Source organism: Pelodiscus sinensis, chromosome 16 (genome assembly GCF_052426305.1).
Source record: "Pelodiscus sinensis isolate ZL-2025 chromosome 16, ASM5242630v1, whole genome shotgun sequence".
Taxonomy (NCBI): domain Eukaryota; kingdom Metazoa; phylum Chordata; order Testudines; family Trionychidae; genus Pelodiscus; species Pelodiscus sinensis.
Genome location: NC_143067.1, coordinates 7,458,879 through 7,478,874, shown reverse-complemented (window position 1 = coordinate 7,478,874; position 19,996 = coordinate 7,458,879). Strand labels below are relative to the sequence as shown.

General features: G+C 53.0%; 1 protein-coding gene across 5 annotated transcripts in view; it reads right to left on the bottom strand.

The window, feature by feature from the left end:
* The window catches only part of CAMK2A (calcium/calmodulin dependent protein kinase II alpha), an 85,967-nt gene extending 85,307 nt beyond the window's left edge, over window positions 1-660 (bottom strand). For 2 of the 5 annotated variants that reach the window (XR_012896389.2, XM_075900543.2), the window contains exon 1: window positions 420-643. Coding sequence is in view for 4 of the 5 variants with exons in the window: in XM_075900543.2 (XP_075756658.1) it covers window positions 420-481 (62 nt within the window). In the remaining variant the exon portion in view is untranslated. Of the gene's footprint in view, window positions 1-419 lie in introns of all 5 variants that reach the window. The other 3 variants (XM_089769460.1, XM_089769459.1, XM_075900544.2) reach the window with 3 other exon arrangements.
* Window positions 661-19,996: the final 19,336 nt, after the last annotated feature.

The following is a 19,996-nucleotide window of genomic DNA, read 5'->3' as shown; positions in this document are numbered from 1 at the left end:
CTACGACCGCAGCCCCAGAAACGTGGACAACACAAGCCGCTCACACAGCCAGCCACGGGTGCTTGAACGGCTCTTCACCTTTCCCAGGCGGTGGACCCTCTTTCTTTCCAAAAGCAGCGGGCAAGGCAACCTGGTTCTATGTCTGCCACGTTAACGCTGGGAGGGGGGGATTTCCCTGGTCTCCGGCTTTGCAGTCCTACCCTAGCGCTTCCCTTTCCCTCTGGCAGTTTGCGCAAACCCGTTCCCTTGCGAGTTTGATTTTATGGTTCACTCCGTTGCCTTTTCTTTCCTCCAGTCTCCCAGCTGCTCCCATTTCAGTTAATTCTCCCCCCTTGCATCTTCCCCCACCCCTTGAGGCTAACGCCTCTCTCGTGGCCGATGCGGCACCAACCCGTTCCGAGCTCCTGTCTCTAACTTACTTGCCCAGTTCTTCAAAGAGCTGATATTCGTCGCTGAACCGGGTGCAGGTGATGGTTGCCATCCTGGATGGTGATGCTCCCTCACCAGTGTGGAGTTTTGGACCAGCGCCTCTCCTCTCGCTCCCTCGGTCTCTTTTTGCTCCTGCCGCTCCCTCCTCTCAGAGGTAAATAAGGGAATATGTTTGATTGACAAGCCTGGAGATAATGATGAGGGCAATTTGTCTTCTCAGCCTCACAAGCCTTCGTCAGCATCCAGGTCCCCATAGCAACCACCTCTGGAACGCCCTGTCTCTGTTGCCCAGGCAACTGCTTCCCAAACACCTTCCTCTGCTGCTACTTGCAACTCTCGAACGCCCTGACTCTGCGGCTGTGGAAACTGCAGTCCACTGGAAAAACAAAAAGGAGCCCACCACTTGCAAAGAGTTTCCAAGAAAGTCTAACACAGAAATATTAAAAGCAAATGACACCATGCAACACGGTTAGAATTAACTGGGGCAAAAAGGTTACCGTGGAAACTGCTGTTTCCATGTTATAGGACAGTCCCTAGAAAAGACAGGATGATGTTGCCATGGCAACTGCATCTCCTTCTCCAGAAAGACAGGTATTGCAGAGTTGCCCTGGCAACAGTATAGTTCCAAGGTTTAGTGAGAGATGCCTCATTTGGCCAGACCTAATTTTTTTTTAGGTGCCTTCTTTATTAGGCTGCTGCACATCATATGCTGCCATACGCCAAGCAAAGTGGGGGCACTTAGCGGGCCAAATCTCTTTGCAAAATGAATAAATGAGTCAAATAATACAACCGGCGTGAGTTCAGTTCCTCAACGATTCCTCCTGGGAGAGCTTCCCAAAACCACTCTTTTTTTAATAGAAAAAAAAGCAAAAGAGCCTTATTCCCATGGGGCCAACTGGCCCAGATTCCACTGCAGAGGAGAGCAATGGGTTTGCCCTTGGAATTTGTGTTGGTTTAAATCTCATGAGAGATCGAGATGGCATCTTGACAGCCGTGCGATGGAGCCATGATGTGCAAGTGCTGTGGAGGAGAAAGGACAGGACAGGATCCAGCTGCTGCTGTATAATACTGAACGGCAGTGCTGGAATAGGCTGCCCTGAAGAGGCCACAGCAGCAGAGCAAGCCCTGGGATCATGCTGCTGACCATGAATCCTGACTCTGGGATGTTTGAGGCTGTTATTTTTCTGATTGAGGGAAGAGGGGCGCTGTCTTTACCTTAAGGGTCAGCTGCAAAGGAAAGGGGGAGGGGAGTTTGTGCCTCCTATAATTTAGGGGTTTCTGGTGCACTGCTGAGAGGGTCAAATCAGGGTGAATTGCTTAGAGACAGGGCTGGAGGTTTTTAAGTCTCGGCTTGACAAAGCCCTGGCGGGGTTGATTTAGTTGGGATTGGTCCTGCCTTGGGCAGGGGGCTGGACTTGATGACCTCTTGAGGTCCCTTCCAGCTCTAGGAGTCTATGATTTTAGGGCTACTTACAGCCCAAGACAGGGGTGTCCTCCATTATAAGGCACTCCAAACCAGTCACAAAGAGCACTTCTGTTTGCCACACTGGCCAGCAAGGAGCCAGCAAGCAATCCCCTAAGGCACCCGAGTTCTCCTGTGCCACCACCAGCACCGCTCCTTACACAGATGAGAGGTTATGAAAACCAATCTCACCAAATCCAAACAGGCTCTTCTGGTCCCAAAGGACCAGCCATGTCCCCAGATCAATTTGCATCTCAGATCTTACCCAAAAGAGCAGACGACTGTGCTAATTCTTTAGAGTCTAAAATCTAAAGGTTTATTAATAAGAAGAAAAGAAGGAAAGGGTGAGAGTTAAAATTGTTACAGGAATCAAATGACATACACCAGTTGCAATGTTTTTGGTGCAGGCTTGTAGCAGAGATGGAGTAATCTGCCATCTTAGACTGTGTCTCTGGAATACTCCCTCCGTTAGAATGGGTCATCAGTTCCTTCAGGCTTCAGTTCATAGAAGAGGTCCTTCACGGATGATTAGCTGGCTTGAAGACAGGGTTGAAGACATATGGAGAAACCTTTAGGGCCCTTTTTCTAACCTTGTCCATGGAAAGGGAATTCCATTGCTCTTGATGCATGAAAACCTCTCCCAAGATGGTGTTTGCTCATCTGCTCATATACGACTCAGTCCTTTTTAGGTAGCAGCCATCACTTATGAGGTAGGGAAACTCAGGCCTGGGGGTGGCAGGTTATCTAGATCCGGCCCCCAAGGCTCAGAGCAACACCCCCCAGCACTGGGGAGCCTGTGCTGTGACTCCCGCCCCCCTCCCCCACTGCCCCACTACTGGGCTGGAACACACAAAATCTAGTAGACTGGGCCCCCCCTCGGCTCTGGTGTGAGGGGAATATGAGGAGTGTTCTTCTCCTTCTCAGTCGGGGGCCTCATCCGTCGGAGGGTTTTTTAATTTGGCGTTTGGGGGTTTTTTTTGCTCCTCCCTTGTGTGCAGCCCCCATCTGATTTTTCTGTGGGGCAGTGGCCCCGACCCAAAAAAGGTTCCCCACTCCTGGCTTACATGCCGGCCTGAATGTTCACAGCGAAGTTCCTCAGATGTGGATTGGCACCACCTGAGGGGCATTGTCAGTGAAGTGCTGCTATTCACTTGACTAGCCACCCTTTCACAATAGGGCAGCCAAGCCTGTGAATAGCTCCCAGAAGCAAACATCTGAAATACAATGCTCGTGATTTCAAGTACAAAAACGAGACGTGTGTATGAACAGTCTAAACAATCCGCAAATCATAAGCTTTCTATAGACATCTCACTTGGCCCACTTTGTCCAAGATTTGGTGCAAACATATAACAGTGGTTGCAACAGTATGTTGTATATTCACATCAGAATCCAATAGCATCCCATCCCCAATGCAGGAAGGGACAACAGTGACATCAGTGACTGCATCACAGGGCCTTCCAATGCTAGGCTCTGTGTTACTATGTTCTAAGAAGGCTTAAAAGGGATGGAGTAAGGTTCTGCTTTTTATCTTACTAATTTCAAAAGTAAAATGTTATCTGCATTGGTGTGCTAGAGGACAATTTGGGGGACCTGAGAACTGGAGTGGGAGTTCTCGCAGCCCTTAGCTGAAAAGGCAGAGTGCTAATCCTTTCACCAAAAGTATATTTCTCCCAATCGTTCCTAAAGTGTTTGAGTTAAACAGGTCTTTTCAGAAATTTTTGTCTGGCTAGAAACCTTTTCCTTGCTAAGTTGCTCAGAGCTGTAAGCTATGATGTGACAAACACATCCATTCTGAAGTCCTCCAATGCTTTTCCCATACACAAAAACAAGTCTTGACCACTTTAACAAAACAAAACAAGCAGGAAGAAAAATAAGAACACCTTGGGGGGAGAAGAGGGGAAACAAGGTCTTGGCTCGATGGTTCCACTCGACCCCCACTGACTGCAAGACTTTGCAGGAGGCTCGATGTGCCTACATTCTCATGGTACAGACAGTACCAGGTCCAGGTTGTAGGAATAGTACCCAGGTCTCTCCCTGCCAGGGCTGTTCTTTGGCCTCTTGCCTTCAGAGCTGGGCTGCTGGAAAGCAGTGGCTTCTGGCCTACTGCCCGCTCTAAAAGCAGCCCTGCCGCCGGCAGCAGCGCAGCAGTAAAGGTGGCATGGTGTGGTTACTTAGCTCTGCAGGGATCTGCATGACACCTTCAGAGCTATGTCCTGGACCAAGAATGTGGGGGGGAGGAGGGAGTCACAGCCTGAAATATTTTCAAAGGGGGGCCCAGAAAATTCAGCTTGAGAACCCCCAATCTAGGGCTGCCTCAATGGGTTGCATGGATGCCAAAAGAGGTGGGAGCCACTTCTGCCTCAGGGCCTGAACTGGGGCTCAGAGTCATAAGAACATAAGAACGGCCGTACTGGGTCAGACCAAAGGTCCATCTAGCCCAGTATCCTGTCTACCGACAGTGGCCAGCACCAGGTGCCCCAGAGAGGGTGGACCGAAGACAACGATCAAGCAATTTGCCTCCTGCCATCCCTCTCCAGCCTCTGATAAACAGAGGCCAGGGACACCATTTTATCCCCTGTCTAATAGCCTTTTATGGACCTAACCTCCATGAAATTATCTAGCTTCTCTTTAAACTCTATTATAGTCCCAGCCTTCACAGCCTCCTCTGGCAAGGAGTTCCACAGGTTGACTACACGCTGTGTGAAGAAGAACTTTCTTTTATTAGTTTTAAACCTGCTACCCATTCATTTCATTTGGTGTCCTCTAGTCCTTCTATTATGGGAACTAATAAATAACTTTTCTTTATTCACCCTCTCCACACCACTCATGATTTTATAGACCTCTATCATATCCCCCCTCAGTCTCCTCTTTTCTAAACTGAGAAGTCCCAGTCACGTTAACCTCTCCTATGAGGGAAGGGTCAGTTGGGAATCACTTTCCCTCGTGGCGTGGAAGGGTTAAGAGGGAAAGTGTGAGGATTTAACTAGGCAAAAATACACAGTAGTCTGAAGGCACAGCTGCTTCTTCAGAAGCGAGGGAAGGAGAAGGAGGAGCGGAGAAAGGGAGAAGGGAAGGAGGTGGAAGTGGAGGAGGACAGCCAGCAAGCGAGCGAGGAAGGGGAGGGGGAGGAGAAGGAGCGCGCTAATGGCTTTTCAATTAATTGCGCTATTACCACCTTCATAAAAGCCACTCCACTTGATTCCCTCGCTCACTGTACTTCAGCGCCCCACTCCCGGGTACCCAATTGGATTCAAATAAGAGCGGCATAAATTACAGCACTGCCAAGCTGCAAGCTGCCAGCAGCCTCCTGATTCCCTCCCAGGCAGGGGAGTGTTTCGGGAGCAGGGAGTCTAGAACGCAAAAGCCCGGGGAGGCGGAAGAGGCGCCCAGAGGGGGAAGAGAGTGGGCCCGGGGCCACTCTGCACAGGGCGCATCCCACGGTGTTTGTCCTTGGCAGGCTTTTATCTCCGAGCTGACTAACAAGTGATGTTTGTTTAAATGACAATGCAGCTACCGCTAAGAGCCCTGTGTCTGCCCACACTGCTGCCTGGTTCCTGCTCTCTCACCCCAGATGTCTCAAGGAGGTAGGAAGCTACACAGGGTGCCAGACGGGCAATCCAACAAGAGCGGGGTCGCTGGCTTGGCCCTCATCTCCTGGGCCGCTGCCTTGGAGTGGTGCAAGCCCGCCCCCTCTGCCAAACTCCTGGTCGCCTGTGCTATCTCCGTCCTCGGCAGGGGGAGAGCACTGTTCAATAGACTGGAAAGCCAGATGGGAGCAGGACACAAGCTAGCCTGATCTCCCGCCCCCCAGGCCGGAGAATGCCATGGGGTGGTTCCTACCCAAGCTCATCCCTCCTCCCCTTTATCTCCGCTCCTGAGGTGCCCACTCAGCCTCCGCTCCCTGAACTCCTCCGGCGAGTGCTGGTGCAGAACACAATGTGCCGATGAGGGCGTGACAGCAGCCCCTTCCTTGGGCGAGCCAGCTGGGGGGACAAGAGTTTGAGAGAAGCAATTTCTTCCCCTCGGAGCCGTTTGCCGTAGCATGTACTTCGCGGCTTATAGACTTCTCCATGGAATTGGAGCACCCCACCAAGCCATTGTCTGCTTGCCATCAGCAGCCACTCCGGCTGAAGGGCTCTCTCAGTGCCTGCAGCTAGGCACTGACGTTGGAGCCCCTGCCATGGTGATACGAGAGACGGATCCTGCAGCGCGGGGGGCTGTCTCTTCTGGAATTCGAGCCGCATGCATGAGGATGCGCACGGACGTGCGCGAACCAACAGGGCCGCATCGACGTGCACACAGCAGGAAGAGGAGCCGCATGCATCCCCTGCAGCGGTGGCAATTGTAGAGCACGGTTGGGCGAACTGACACCTGAAAGGGCCATGAACCCTGCTCTGGAGGCAGCCGCTTCAAAGGAGACGGCCGGAGCCTGGGAGCCCGAAGGTTCCGGAGCAGCTGACTTGGCCCGGGAACAGTCAAACGGGCTAAAGACAGCGCAGCCGGGCTCCGCAGCGTCGGGGATGAGCGTTCCAGCGCTGCTGCTTCCCTGCAATGGTAGGGCTGAGGAGGAGCCTTCCCCCTGCCTGAACTGCAAGCGTGGCTAATGGAGAAATAATGACACCCTAGAGAGGGCGATTTGATGAACGACAGGAGCGGCTCCGTGGTGCACAGGGGGAAACGGGAGCGAGATCAGAGCAAAGAACCGTGTTTCCAACAATGGATGCCAGAGAGCAGAGTTTCTCCTGTTATGACACTGGCCTGTAGCAACTAAGGCAGAGGTGGGCACTCTGTAGCCACGTGCGGCCCATTGGGGTTCTGTGTGCGGCCCACAAGACGTTTTGTTTACCGTTACCCACGTGCAGGGGTGCCAGATTTTGCTGGCTCTTGTCCGTGTCAGTTTTTTTCCCCCACCAGTGTTACTAAAGTGACACGCACTTAAAGTCAGGGCAGATGAAGTGAGGTGCATGCTGATTGCACACAGCACTGAGAGCTATGCAGCCCCTCGGCGTGCAATCAAAGCCCTGCCACGGTTCAATCAGCCCACCCCGCAGATTCCAGGGACTCACGTGCAGGGCGCCAATCTATCCTCTCCCGGGAGCCCGTCCTGCTTACAACAATCTTGCAGTGCACTGAGATGAAAAAGGGCCATGCATGCAGCCCACTCACTAGCTCAGGTGCCCCTCACTGAATCGAAGATTTATCTCCCCGCCCACGCACTCCTCTCAGCTGCGTGCTGTGCTCACAACTGGCCCACAAGCCCCACAAGATTCGGTCTCACTCCTGAAAGCCGGGCTGCCACTCAAAAGTGGGGCTTCCCAGCCAGCCAACGTCCCCTCTTTCCAAAAGACAGGTTTTAATGGCCAAAGCTGCGTGTGAGTTACTGCTGAGCACATAATGGATCCTGTGTTTGCCTACACAGTCCCTGCACCATCTGGCTCTCTCTTGCTGCTGTGTGGTGTGTCAGCGCACTGTATTAGTGGGATGCTGCTGTCAGGGAGGACGAGCACAGTGCAGGTAACGGCAAGGGGAGCAAAGTGTCTGCCACAGCTGGACTTTAGCTGCCCCTGTGAGGCAGTGAGTCACTGGAGAACACCTGGCTCTAAGCAGATGCTGGGTAAAGCGGGGAGTAATATTGACATGTCCGTACATGGTTCTACAAGCTAAAAGAGGGGTAATCAATCAGCCAACTATCTCAGTCAAGTAAGGAGTCCTCCCTGACTTCACCCCCTCTCCCATGTAGGATTACATAGCTGAGCCTACACTGTTGATTCACCGGTTTCTTCTGTTTTCCTGCAAGATGGAAAATTGAGTTGCTACCCTCCTCCATGGGAAAAATTTGGCCAAAAAAAAATTAATTCTCACTGTTGTCAACATTTTTCTCGGGAAAGGCTTTGGCTTTCAGCATGTGAAAAGGGAAGAGTTTTTGAATTTCCTTTGAAAGTAAAACAAACCCCCAACAAATTTTCCTGCAGGAATTTCTGCAACACAAAAAACTCACCATTTTCTGTCAACGGGAACTCCAGTGGGAAGCTTACAACTAGATCTGTTCTGCAGGAATCCACTACAAGGGTCTTGCTGGCATTTCCACTCTGGTTCCTCGTGGCAGTTTTCCTTTGAATCCTTTCCAGGCCTGGCCTACACTAGACAGCAGACCAGTTGCTAACTGACCCCGGTGGGGGGGAGGGGGGGGAGTAGTTCTGGAGTAAAAGCCAGAGCTGGCAGGCTAGCTGGCCCACACTATGGCAGATACAATTTTCCATTGGATCCACTCCATACCTCACTGCTGCAGATCCACCAGTCCATGTTTCCTAAGAGCCTTCTCAGAGTCTAGTAGAACAGCAAAAGAAGTCAAGTTCCCGGCATGCCCCACCCTGGGACACTGGGAAGAATTCCCATGGTGCTGGCACTCTTTCGAAGACCTTCCAAAATGCAAACTGGACGACAGTTCTGCTCACGCTCTTGGCTCACTGTGAAATGCTTCTGCTGAAGCTTTGGAAGAGCAATTGCAAGGCAAACCCAGTCGTGCCTCCTGTTTTGCTGTAGTCTGATCCCCCTTACTCCCAGATGGAGGTTCTCAGCCTTCCCTCGGTACCATGGTGGTATCCTCCCCACATCGATGTTACCTTTCCCCTGCTGGTGTATTGCGTGCCTATCTAGTTTTGTGTGTCCAGGCTATAGAGTATCCTGCACACCCAGTGTAGCTCTTTTGTTCAGGTGAGTCCATGGGAAACATCTCTGTCAATATCACCAATGATTTGGCATCATGGCTCCTCACCCAGCATCCATGCGCCCTTGGCTGGCATCTGAGAGAGCAGACACCAGCTCCCCCAGGGTTTTCTCTGCTCTCGGTTTGTCTCAAAGAATGATCCCAAAGAGGGGGTGATGCTTGGGAGGGCGAGGGAGTGAGCGTGGCTGGGGAGCAGAGCCAGCCGTGGAGAGAGGGGAGCACATGACAGTCAGGTCTTGGAGGATAGTGGTTTATATATGGTCCATCCTCCCCTAACTCAGCCAGCTCCATCTGGTCTCCCGCTCCTTGAATCCAGAGCCTCCCGTCCTGGTTGCGGAAGCATTAGAGGCGTGTGAAAGCAGCCGCAGGATCCGTGGAAGGATTTCAGCACTTGGGACAAGCCCCATCTCCCCTCTGCCTGGAAGGCACCAACAAGGTCAGAGGGCAGTTCTGTCCAGCCTGAGGCTCCCCCTTACGGATGCAGACGATAGGGACGCGCTGCCATCTAGTGGCCAGCTTGAGAGGGGAGTGAGTCTGCAGAGGGCGTTGGTGTTGGCCATACCCAGCGCGCTTTGCAGTGTATATGATAAGCACACTCTAACTACAAGGCCTAGGCAGATGGCCTGGGTGATAAAAGGTCCATTTGATGTGACTTGAGGCCTGAGGAGCAGTAGGGTGAGAGACCAGGGCAAGGGCAGCTGGCCAACTCTGGATCACACCCTGTGTCAGTGAGGGGACATGCTTAGGAAATCTATGGTGATACCACGTCCAGGGGTGGCAGCCTGAGACACAAGGGCCACGTGCCTAGGGAGGTTGTGGAATCTCCATCACTGGAAAAATTTTTAAAAGCAGGTTAGACAGACACCTGTCAGAGATGGTCTAGATGGTGCTCGGTGCTGCCGTGAGGGCAGGGGACTGGACTTGATGATCCCTGGAGGTCCCTTCCAGTTCTAGTGTTCTACGGAAGCAGCAGTTCCAGCAGGCAGCAAACCACAACAAGGCAACGGGGTGGGAGTGGGGAAAGCAATATCTGGCAGCTCCAAAAAGTCCAAGCCGAACCATGCTGTGATTTGGGTGACGGGTCATGGTGCCCATGAGGGGCACAGTGATCCGTGACTGTAAATGGATACCGAAACCACCACACCACCAGGCTGGGTCAGCAAGGAGAGGCAGCCACAGCATGATACACAAGAGCAGGTCACAAACCTAACCGCTCCCACTTCCAGAGACACAGCGAGTCTAGGACTAGCTTCACTGGCTTGGACAGAAGAGAATACTGTCCCTCCCTCAAACTCCAGCACAAGCCAACAACAGATACAGACCCAACAGAGCAAGAACTGTCTGTCCATATTTAGAATAGACATACCGTCAATGTAAGCTGTAGAGTGCATAATTGCCAACCCATGAACAATAATTATAGGAGAAGTTTCCACGGTAAGCAGAGGTCTAAGGGATGTTCAGTCCCTGGCCTACAGAGGTCTAAGGGATGCATTATGATTTGTAGTTTATTTTTATAGGATGATCTTAATGATCATGGTCATAAAACTGATCTCAGAGTGTTCTTAAAGTTCCCTCTCTCTGTGTACCCCCATGCCACTCATATACACCCTTCTCTACTTCACACACCACACAATGGGTACGTCTAGACTACCGCGTTTTGTCGACGGAAGTTTTGTCGACAGATACTGTCGACAAAACTTCCGTCGACAAAGAGCGTCCAGACACATTGAGTTCTGTCGACAAAGCAAGCCGCTTTGTCGACAGAACTCCGTAGTCTGGACGCAACGTTACAGGCAATAACACCTTCTGTCGACAGAACTCTGTCGACAGAAGGTGTTTTGCCTCGTAAAATGAGGTTTACCAGCGTCGACAAAACCGCGGAGTTCTGTCGACGTTATGTCGACAGAACTCAGCGGTAGTGTAGACGCTGGTATTGTTTTGTCGACAAAAGTCCACTTTTGTCGACAAAACGCGGTAGTCTAGACACACCCAATGAATCTGCAAAAACTTAAAAAACAACAAAGAGTCTTGCAGCACCTTAAAGACTAATAAAACATGTAGATAGTATCATGAGCTTTTGTGGGCATAACCTACTTCTTCAGATGACTGGAGCATTAAAAGTCCAGATCCAAGAATAAATAAGGGAAGGGGGTGGGGGAAGAGGAAAAAAAGGAGAAAAAAGACAGTGAATAGATTGTTCATGTAGTTACAAGAGGCTGAACAATTAGCACCTCCATTGGTTGGTTGGTTGGTTAAGTCATTAGGATGTGGAAGGTAGCCTGCGAGCCAGCTTATGTCCCTGTTCATTCCATTGTGATAAGAATCAAACTTGTGAATTAAGTTAAGTTCCAACCCTCCCCAGTGTATTTGGCTTGTGGAATTGGCCTGAAACAACACCGTGACTTGGAGATCCATTTATGAGTGCCCGGGCAGGTTTCCGTGTGTTGCCTTTTCAGAGATCTGATTTATGTCCGTTAATTCTTTCCCATAGAAACTGTCCAGTTTGGCCAATATACACGGCAGTGGGGCATTGCTGGCATTTGATGGCCTAGATCACATTAGTGGATGTGCAGTTAAATGAGCTCCAGATGTAGTGGCTGATGTTGTTGGGTCCAGTGATGATATCGCTTGTGTAGATGTGTGGGCAGAGTTGGCACTGGGGCTGATTGCAGGGGTGAGTCCCTGGAGGTGTGTTGCGTAGTTACTGGATATAATTTGTTTGAGGTTAGGGGGTTGTCTGTAGGTGAGGATTGGCCTTTCCCCCAAGGCCTATGAGAGTGAGAGGTCGTTTTCCAGAATAGGTTGTAGATTGTTAATAATGCTTTGGAGGAGTTTAAGTTAGGGATGTAAAAGACTAGTTGACTATCAGATAAAGGCAGCAAAGGGCGGGGGGGAGAAGAGGTACTTGAAAGTGGCAATGCCACACAGCTGAGCCTGGGATCAATTGTGCAGCACAGCACGTGTGGAGTCCAGGTCAGCTGGGAACTCCCCAGCTGATCCCGGGTTCCGTGGAAATGCCGTGCAGAAAACCGGGATCATCTGGGGAGTCCCCAGCTGACCCTGGCTCCAGCATGGTGTTTCAAAGCGGCAGTGCAGCATGGAGCCCAGCGTCAGTGGGGGACTCTGAGTCCTCCGTTGACCTCGGGCTCCATGCTGTGCTGCCGCTTTGAAATGTACAAGGGCACCCCTTGGAGACTCTTGTGTATTTCAAAGCTGGCACCTGCCTGCAGCCCAGAGTCAGCGGGACTTCCCGCTGGCCCCAAGCTGCAGGCAAAGTTCCACACTCCTCCTTTGAAATGTAGGGGCTCTTGTACATTTCGAAGGAGGAATGCAGAAGTTCCTATCGAATAGCTGAGTAGTCTACTCGACTAGTCAATTAACCGCTAGTTAACATCCTTTGTTTCAGTTGGGGGCTGTAGGTGATGACAAGTGGAGTTCTGTTGTTTTCTCTTTTTGGCCTGTTGTGAAGTAGTTCATGTCTGGGTACTCTTGACTGAATCTGCAGTCCGTCAAGGGGCCCTTTGGCACAATACAACCCAGAAGAGACATCTAAGGAGTTCCTCAAACTCCACTGTCCACGTTGCATGGCATATAAAAACCTGGGGTCACCAGCTAGGCCTGGTTCAGGTATGTCTCTCAAAGGCAAGATGCTTAGGCTATGTCTACACTGGCGGCTTCTTGCGCAAGAACATCTTGCGCAAGTGTTCTTGTGCAAGAAGTCTTGCACAAGAAAACATCCACACTGCCATGTGCGAGCTGTGCTTTTGCGCAAGAGCGCCCATGGCAGTGTGGACACTCTCTTGCACAAGAAAGCTCTGATGGCCATTTTAGCCATAGGGCTTTCTTGCGCAAGAAATCCCTGCCAAGCAGCTACATTGCCCTCTTGCGCAAGAGCTCCTGCACAAGAGGACTTGCACCTGTTAGGAAAGAGCATAGCTCTTGTGCAAGGAGCCCTCTCTTACCACGCCGTACTGTAAATTTACTTGCGCAAGAGCTGGCGGGCAGTGTGGACGCTCTACAGATTCTTGCGCAAGAACGGCCGAACTTGCACAAGAAGCCGCGAGTGTAGACATAGCCTTATTGTAACATGTGCAAGTCTCTCCAGTGTCCGTCCACCAGGCAAACACCTCTGCTCTGTAGGCGCCGCATCTCCCCTACTTTGGAACTATTTTCTTGGGAGAAACTGGCTAGCCTACAAGCTCCCTTGTGTGTATTAAGGGGAGCCCCTCTCCAGCACACCCCCTTGTAGCCCTGTGGATTCCCTTCGCTCCCTCGGGATTCCGTCAGTCATTGCTTCAGACCCAAACGCTTCAAGTATACAACCTGTTTGTGTGTGGGGGGGGGCTCTGATTTGTTAGCTCTTCTACAGACGGTGCTCACCTCTTGCTTAGCCCCGAGGTCTGTGTGAGGGTTCAGCAGGGTTTGCTCTCCCTCACCCAGGAGAATCCAGCCCTTCTCAGGCCTGCTGCCTCCTTTTCCCACTCAGCCATGCGTCCACCGCGAGCGCCACAGACAAACAGCCACCTCCTGCTGGCTTCTCTAGGAGCCTCCTCTCTCTCTCATTGCTCCATCCCCCTGCTGTGCTCTTTCTCAGGCCCAGGGGCTTGTTAGTCAGCTAGCTGCCAGCCAGCCACCTAGGGAGCTAAATACTTAGGGGTGAGCCAAGATGGGCCTGGCCCCCTTTAAGGGGCCAGTGTCCCCATGTGAGGCACCCTGAGCACCCTCTTCTGCTCTTCCCGCTGGTGGCTCCGTTCTTCTCCTCCTTCCCCACAGGGTACCCCGCTTCAGGGAGCTACGCCCTGCTTGCCCCCCCAGCCTGAGTGAATGCACACGGGGGTGCACGGAAATGAGTTAGTGTCAGTATCCATGGCAACCGCGCTAGAACCCCTGGATGCAGGTGCTGCCGAAGCCCGACCGGTGAGAGCCGAGGGGTGTCTCATGCACCGGGGGACGGGGCTGTCTTAGCTGGAACAGCACGAGCACATTCAGTATGGACGGCAGGGCAGAGTGAGATCCCCACAGCTTCACCTGAATCCCCCAGATGCCTCTGGGGCAAGCACACCTGGGCCTCCCCACACGCCTGACTCGAGGCCTTCCCCTTCCCCAGGCAAGAGGCCAGACTCTAGGAGTTCCCCTCAGGACCAGAGTGCCATGACTTCCAGCTCCCCTTCCCCCCTTGCCTCCTACCCTGTGATCCGACTGGCGGAGGAGGAAGATGGCCTCAGCTCGCCTTCAGATCATCTGTCTCTGGCCAGTCCCAAAGCTGCAGGAACTCCACCCCTCCTGGCCTTTGTCCATTATATGCCCTGCCTACCTCCCAGGGCATCTGCCGGTTCCTGCTTCCCTTCCACCATGGTGGGGCACCTTGACAGAGCTGTCCTTCCTCGTTTCCCTCTCCTTTGGTGCCACCTCTCTGTGCTCATTCCTGCCCCTCCGTGGGCTGGGGGGAAGGGGCTCCCATTGTAGACCTCCGGGAGGAGCCAAGGGGATGGAGCGGCATCTTCCCCTTCCCTGCACTCCCTGATTCTACGCAGTGCCTCTGGCTCTTCAGCTGCCATGAAACCAGCAGCCTCCCACTGAAAACTGCAGCCCCAGTTATTTGCCACCCAGACCTAGCCGCACAGGGCAGCAAGGCCGAAAAACTCACAACTTCCTATGTGGGGCAAGGTGGCCCGTACGAGCAGGAGGCCACCGAGATGCAGCTGCCTCTGGGGCCTGATGCAAGCAGCTGTTTGTAGTGCACCCAGCAAAAGCAGAGGGAAGAGAGGGAAGGAAAATCTTATAACCAAGGCAAATGACAAAACAGAGGATTTATCTGCATGAAGAGGTGTGGCCTGTTCTAGTATATTGCAGATCTCTCTAGCTAGCCATGGCAGATCCTCAGAGAGCAGAAAATCCACATGCATCCATTCGTCCTGGGTGCATGATCCCACCTGGGACTACTTAACCTCCCCAGGGGAATTGTCCTCACACCCCCCGTCCTACGCTGCATCTTCTACAGTCATTCAGAACGACGTGCTGCACGTGAAACTGGCTTGTCTAGAGTTTGGCTGACAGGACATGGTCACCGGCTGCTACTTGCCTATAAGCCCAGGTCAAGGATGCATTCCTCTGTAAACGCCGCGAAGGCATCCCGACAAAAGGTCAAATGTGAAACCCTCACGAGCGGGTGACAAGACGGAGGGTTTATTTTACACCGGGAGCCACTAGGGGGAACTGCAACCCTCACTAAACAAAACAGGTGGAAAAGAGCATTGCTAAATAGGTGTGAGTGTCGCCGTTTTGCATGTTTGATGAAAATCAGTTCCCGGGCATTGACTATGCCTGGGATTCTGCATTCTACATGCTTGTAACTCTCGTGATATTTCATCTGGATGAGCCCCATTCCCTCTTGCCCTGCCCCACGTGCAGGCCCGTACGCTGGTGCACAAAAGGCGTGAAACACAGCTCTGAATTGCTAGCATTTCACATTCACTAGGCCCTCGCTCTGCATAGGAATAAATCACTGCATGACTCCAGGAGGAAATGGAGACCCGGTATGTTAAATGTATAAATACATCTCCCGAACACACTGTTTCTGTGCTTCTAGCAGTGAGCTGAAAGAAGGGAGGGAAATCAGGAATGTGCAGGCCTTTCTTATTGTATCAGACAGCAAGGAAGGGCGAATCTTAGCAGCTGGTACATTTTGGAGCACTGCAGGGAGACATCTAAGTGTGTAACTACAGCGTGTGGCACTCTGACAATGCCTGTGGCTTGCTCAGTGACCTCAGTTTCCCCCTCTGCAAAATGGGGATATGGAGATTTACCTCCTTTATCAGGGACATAAAGCATGAACATGTAAAGTGCTTTGAGATTCCAGTATGGAGAGTTCTGCAGAAACACTAAATATAAAGAAATATTACTTATTATTACCCAGACAAAAGACGGGCTACTGGCTGCCATCTCAGATGCTTCTCAGTCCCTCTGCTTTCCTCTCGAAAGACAAGTTGCACTGCAGGGACCAGCCACACCAGAGAAGGTTGGGAGAGGAAGTCAGGCAAATGACCTATCGCCTCCCCTTTGATACTTAATCCTCAGCCTGTACCTGGAATTCCAGCCACTATCCTAGTGTCCACATCCTGCAGTGGGCTTCTGTGGGCTGGAGTCTGAGCGGTGGGGGAAGGGGAGTGAGGGCAGGAGGTTTGAGGGCTGAGGCTTTATGCCTGTGTGATGAATCGGGCAATGGAGGCATGTTTAGCAGCATTGTAGACCATGGAGTGCAGCGAGGGTGAGCGTGGAGTGAGTGGCTTGTTTCCATCCATCCTATGTGTCCCCTTTTGGATGCTCCTTATTTCCTTTCCTTTCATGCACCAGCCGGAGGTTTCCATGTTTCTAGCTGAGTGGCACGGGACAAAACGTCTTCTGGAGCTCACTGGCAAGCTGTCATCAGGCAGAGAATGTCCATAGGTCAGTGGTTCTCCAAGTGTGGTCTGTAGACCACTCATGGTCCAGGACCATCTTGCAAGTGGGCCACGGGCTCGGGGCTTGTCCCCCTGCAGCCGGGAGCCTGCTCTGGCACTCCAGCCCCATGGCACTCCCTCCCACGAGGTTGGAGCACCAGCTTTTCACTGCGGGGGTTGGGGAGCCGAGTCTCGCAGGCCAGATCCGGCTCGTGGGAAGGAGGAAGTAGCTCTTGCACTACTGCTCCCTCTCCCTCCGGCTGGGGCAACAGCAGCACAGGAAACCGCTCACCTGGAGGCTTTCCCCGCTGCTCCCATTGGCCAGAATCCCAGCCAATGGGAGCAGCAGGGGCCGGTGCCTGGAAGCAGTAGGAGGCATGGAACCAGGTAAGCCCCCCCCTCATCCCCTCATGCCCAGACCCTGCACCGCTAGCCCCCTCACTCCCTCCCCTTCCACTGAGACCCTGGACCCCACCCTGCTCCTGAATCCTCCCTCCCAGAGCCCCCACTCTGCTCCTGCACTACACCTCCCGCCCAGACCCTGCCCCCCCGCCACCCTCTCCTGCACTCATTTTGTCACCATGGGTGGTTGGCTGGTGGTCCATAGAAAGGTCTGCATTGAACAGGGTGGGCTGTGTCCACACACTTTGAGACCCCCTCCTCCAGGGGATGCAGAGGGAGGGGCTGATCCAGGTTCATAGGGGATGCAGAGGGAGGGGCTGATCCAGGATCCTAGCGGATGCAGAGGGAGGGACTGATCCAGGATCCTAGGGGATGCAGAGGGAGGGGCTGATCCAGGCCCATAGGAGACTGAAAGCAAAGAGTCATCCCCGCAGCTCCATGGCCGCACAAGGCACCTCTGCACACAGTTGCTCGGCTTACACTAAAACAGCAGCCTAGTGGCAGAGGTGCAGCCGGCAGCTCGGCCTCTCCACGTGCTGAAAGCCAAGGTACAGATGGAGGCAACCACCCATTGCTGTGGCCACCCTGCTGTATTTAGCCCATTGCTGGATCAGCGCTCGCCCATGCCCATCTACCCGAGCTGGGAATTACTCCTCCCGCTGCAGTGTAAATGCATCTTATGTGAAGTGAGCATGGTGGGCTCAGGCCTCTTCCCAGGGCCCTCCAAAGCCATCCCACCAGTGCCCCATCCTGACCCCATTTTCGGGTGTCCCGGTGCAGGCTGAGCACTAATTTCCAATGGGTCAGCTTTCCTCTCACCCACGAGGTCCGCCTCCCCCTCCCCCAGACAGGGCTGAGTGGAGAATACTGGTGTGGAAAGATGCTGTCACTCCCACAGCTGCTCCCCTCACCCCAGGGGATGAAGAGAGGCAGCCCCGACCCATCTCGCACCAGTCCCGTAGGAGAGGCGAGGAACCCGAGAGGGAAGAATGAAGGAAGGAGTCAGGAATGAGGAAATGTCCAGCCCAGAAAATAACCACAGGACGCATCATACGAATAGTTTATTAATCAGCCTCATAGGACAAGATGGAGGCGAACCAGGAAGAGATGGGTCCAGCAGGAGGCAAAGGGGCCTAACACCACAGGCTCGTCCAGCCGTGGTAATGCCACAGCGACCACATCACCGCTGGGAGCGCTGAGGACAAGCAGGTGACCTGGGTGCCGCGGTGCACCCTGGGTAAAACCGGGAGTTTGCACAGGCCCATTCCGCTTTGCAACTGAGCGTTTTGCAAAGCCCTTTATGGAGCGACAGCCCCGGGAGAGAAGAGGGGCAGAAAGGAGCAGCGCTTGCAGGCAGCTGCCTCCAGAGTCTCACCTCTGCAGCCTTCCAAGTCCCCATCTCAGTGGTGGAGAGAACAGCCGGGCCAGAAAGTAGCCCAGCCCGGCTGTTCTCGGAGGGAACATCGGCAAGACAGAGCCAAAGAGAGGCAGGTGCACTCTCCCTTCCCAGCGCTCCTCCTCCTTCTGAGCCAAGGCTCGTGCCGCCCAAGATGCTGCTCGCTGGCCTGCCAGCTCTGTGGGAACCTGGCTGTCACTTGGCTCCTAGGGCCTGACGTCTTCAATGTACTTTGGCTTTTGCAGCTTTATAAGGGAGTGATCTCAGCATATCTGGGCAAACTGATCTCCTTGGTGTGTGGGCCGCTCCTCGTGGCCACTCTTGACAACAAGGCAGAAGTAGAACAGCAGTGGGCTTAGCTAAATCTCCCCCACGGATTTCCTTAACCCCTTAGGGCTAGCGCCAGGCAGGGGAGGAGATGGAGTGTGACAAGCACTCATTGGAGCCTCCCCATTTAACCACAGCAGTCCAGGGGGCTATCTTTGCAGGCTAAGCTCCCTCTTTCCTTCCCAGCGTGTTTTGGAGGCTGTTTTGTTTCTGCTGAGCAGCCCTCCAGCAGTTCACGTTGGCCCATCCCTTCGCTCCTGACCGCAGAGCACCATGCAAGGAGCGGAGCCAGCGTGTCTCAGTGTCTCAGCGTGTCCCAGGGATGGGACAAAAGTACACCTTTGGAAGTGACCGGATTTGCTGAAAAGGCAGAACGAAGCAGCCACTGGCTCAAAATTGAGAAACACTTTAGAAAACACAACGTAGGTTGGGCCAGCGGCTGTCACCAGGATCCAACATTCCAAGAACCAGTCGTTCCTTTCTCTCGGGCCCCTCAGATTTGGTCTCATGGAACTAAACATTGCTCAGGCTATGTCTACACTACAACGTTAATTCGAACTAACTTAGTTCGAATTAGTTAATTCAAACTAAGCTAATTCGAACTAGTGCATCTAGAACTAAAAACTAGTTCGAATTAGCGTTTTGCTAATTCGAACTAGCGCGTCCACATTAAGTGGACCCTGAAGCGGGGTTAAGGATGGCCAGAAGCAGTGCCGGCAGGGCATCAGAGGAGGACTTAGAGCGTGGAGCTGCTGTCTCAGGCTAGCCGAGGGCTGTGCTTAAAGGGTCCCGACCCCCACCCCGGACAGACAGTTCTCAGGGGTGCCCCGCTTGCAAAGCAGTCCTGGCTTGGAGTGCCCTGAGTGCCCACACTGGGCACATCACAGCACTCGGCCATCAGCCCGGCTGCACTTGCCGCAGGCTGCCATCTGGGGAGAGGGGGCAATTAGGGGGCTGCAGGAGAGCTTCCAGCCCCAGAAGCCCACAGAGCCAGCCCAGTCCTCTCCATCGGGGGCGCGTACCCCATTCCTCCCTCACCTCCTTCCACTTACCCTTCCCTAGCCCCCCTTCTTATTGATGTACAAAATAAAGAAAATGTGTCTTCCAAAATGGAAGCTGTCTTTATTGAACAAAACTGGGGGAGACTGGGAAAAGGAGGTGGGAGAGGGGAAGAGAGAGGCTGGGAGAGGGGAGGGCAACTAAAATGATCAGGGGTTGGGAACAGGTCCCATATGAAGAGAGGCTAAAGAGACTGGGACTTTTCAGCTTAGAAAAGAGGAGACGGAGGGGGGACAGGATAGAGGTCTCTAAAAGCAGGAGTTGGGTGGAGACAGTGCATATAGAAAAGTTCTTCATTAGTTCCCATAAAGAAGGACTAGAGGACACCAAAAGAAAGGAATGGGTAGCAGGCTTCAAACTAGTAACAGAAAGTTGTTCTTCACAAAGGAAAGAGTCAACCTGCGGAACTCCTTGCTGCAGGAGGCTGTGAAGGCTAGAACTAGAACAGAGTTTAAAGGGAAGTGAGATCAAGTCATGGAGGTTAGGTCCATGAAGTGGTATTAGCCAAGGGGTAGGAGTGGTGTCCCTGCCCAAGGTTTGTGGAAGGCTGGAGAGGGATGGCACGAGACAAATGGCTTGGTCACTGTCTTCAGTCCATCCCCTCCAGGGTCCCTAGGGTTGGCCGCTGTCGGCAGACAGGCTACTGGGCTAGATGGACCTATGGTCTGACCCAGGACGGCCATTGTAAGCTCAGGGCTCAGGGTCGGGGGTCTCAGTGGACCCCCTTGATTCTCTTGCACACCTGCTCCTGGGTG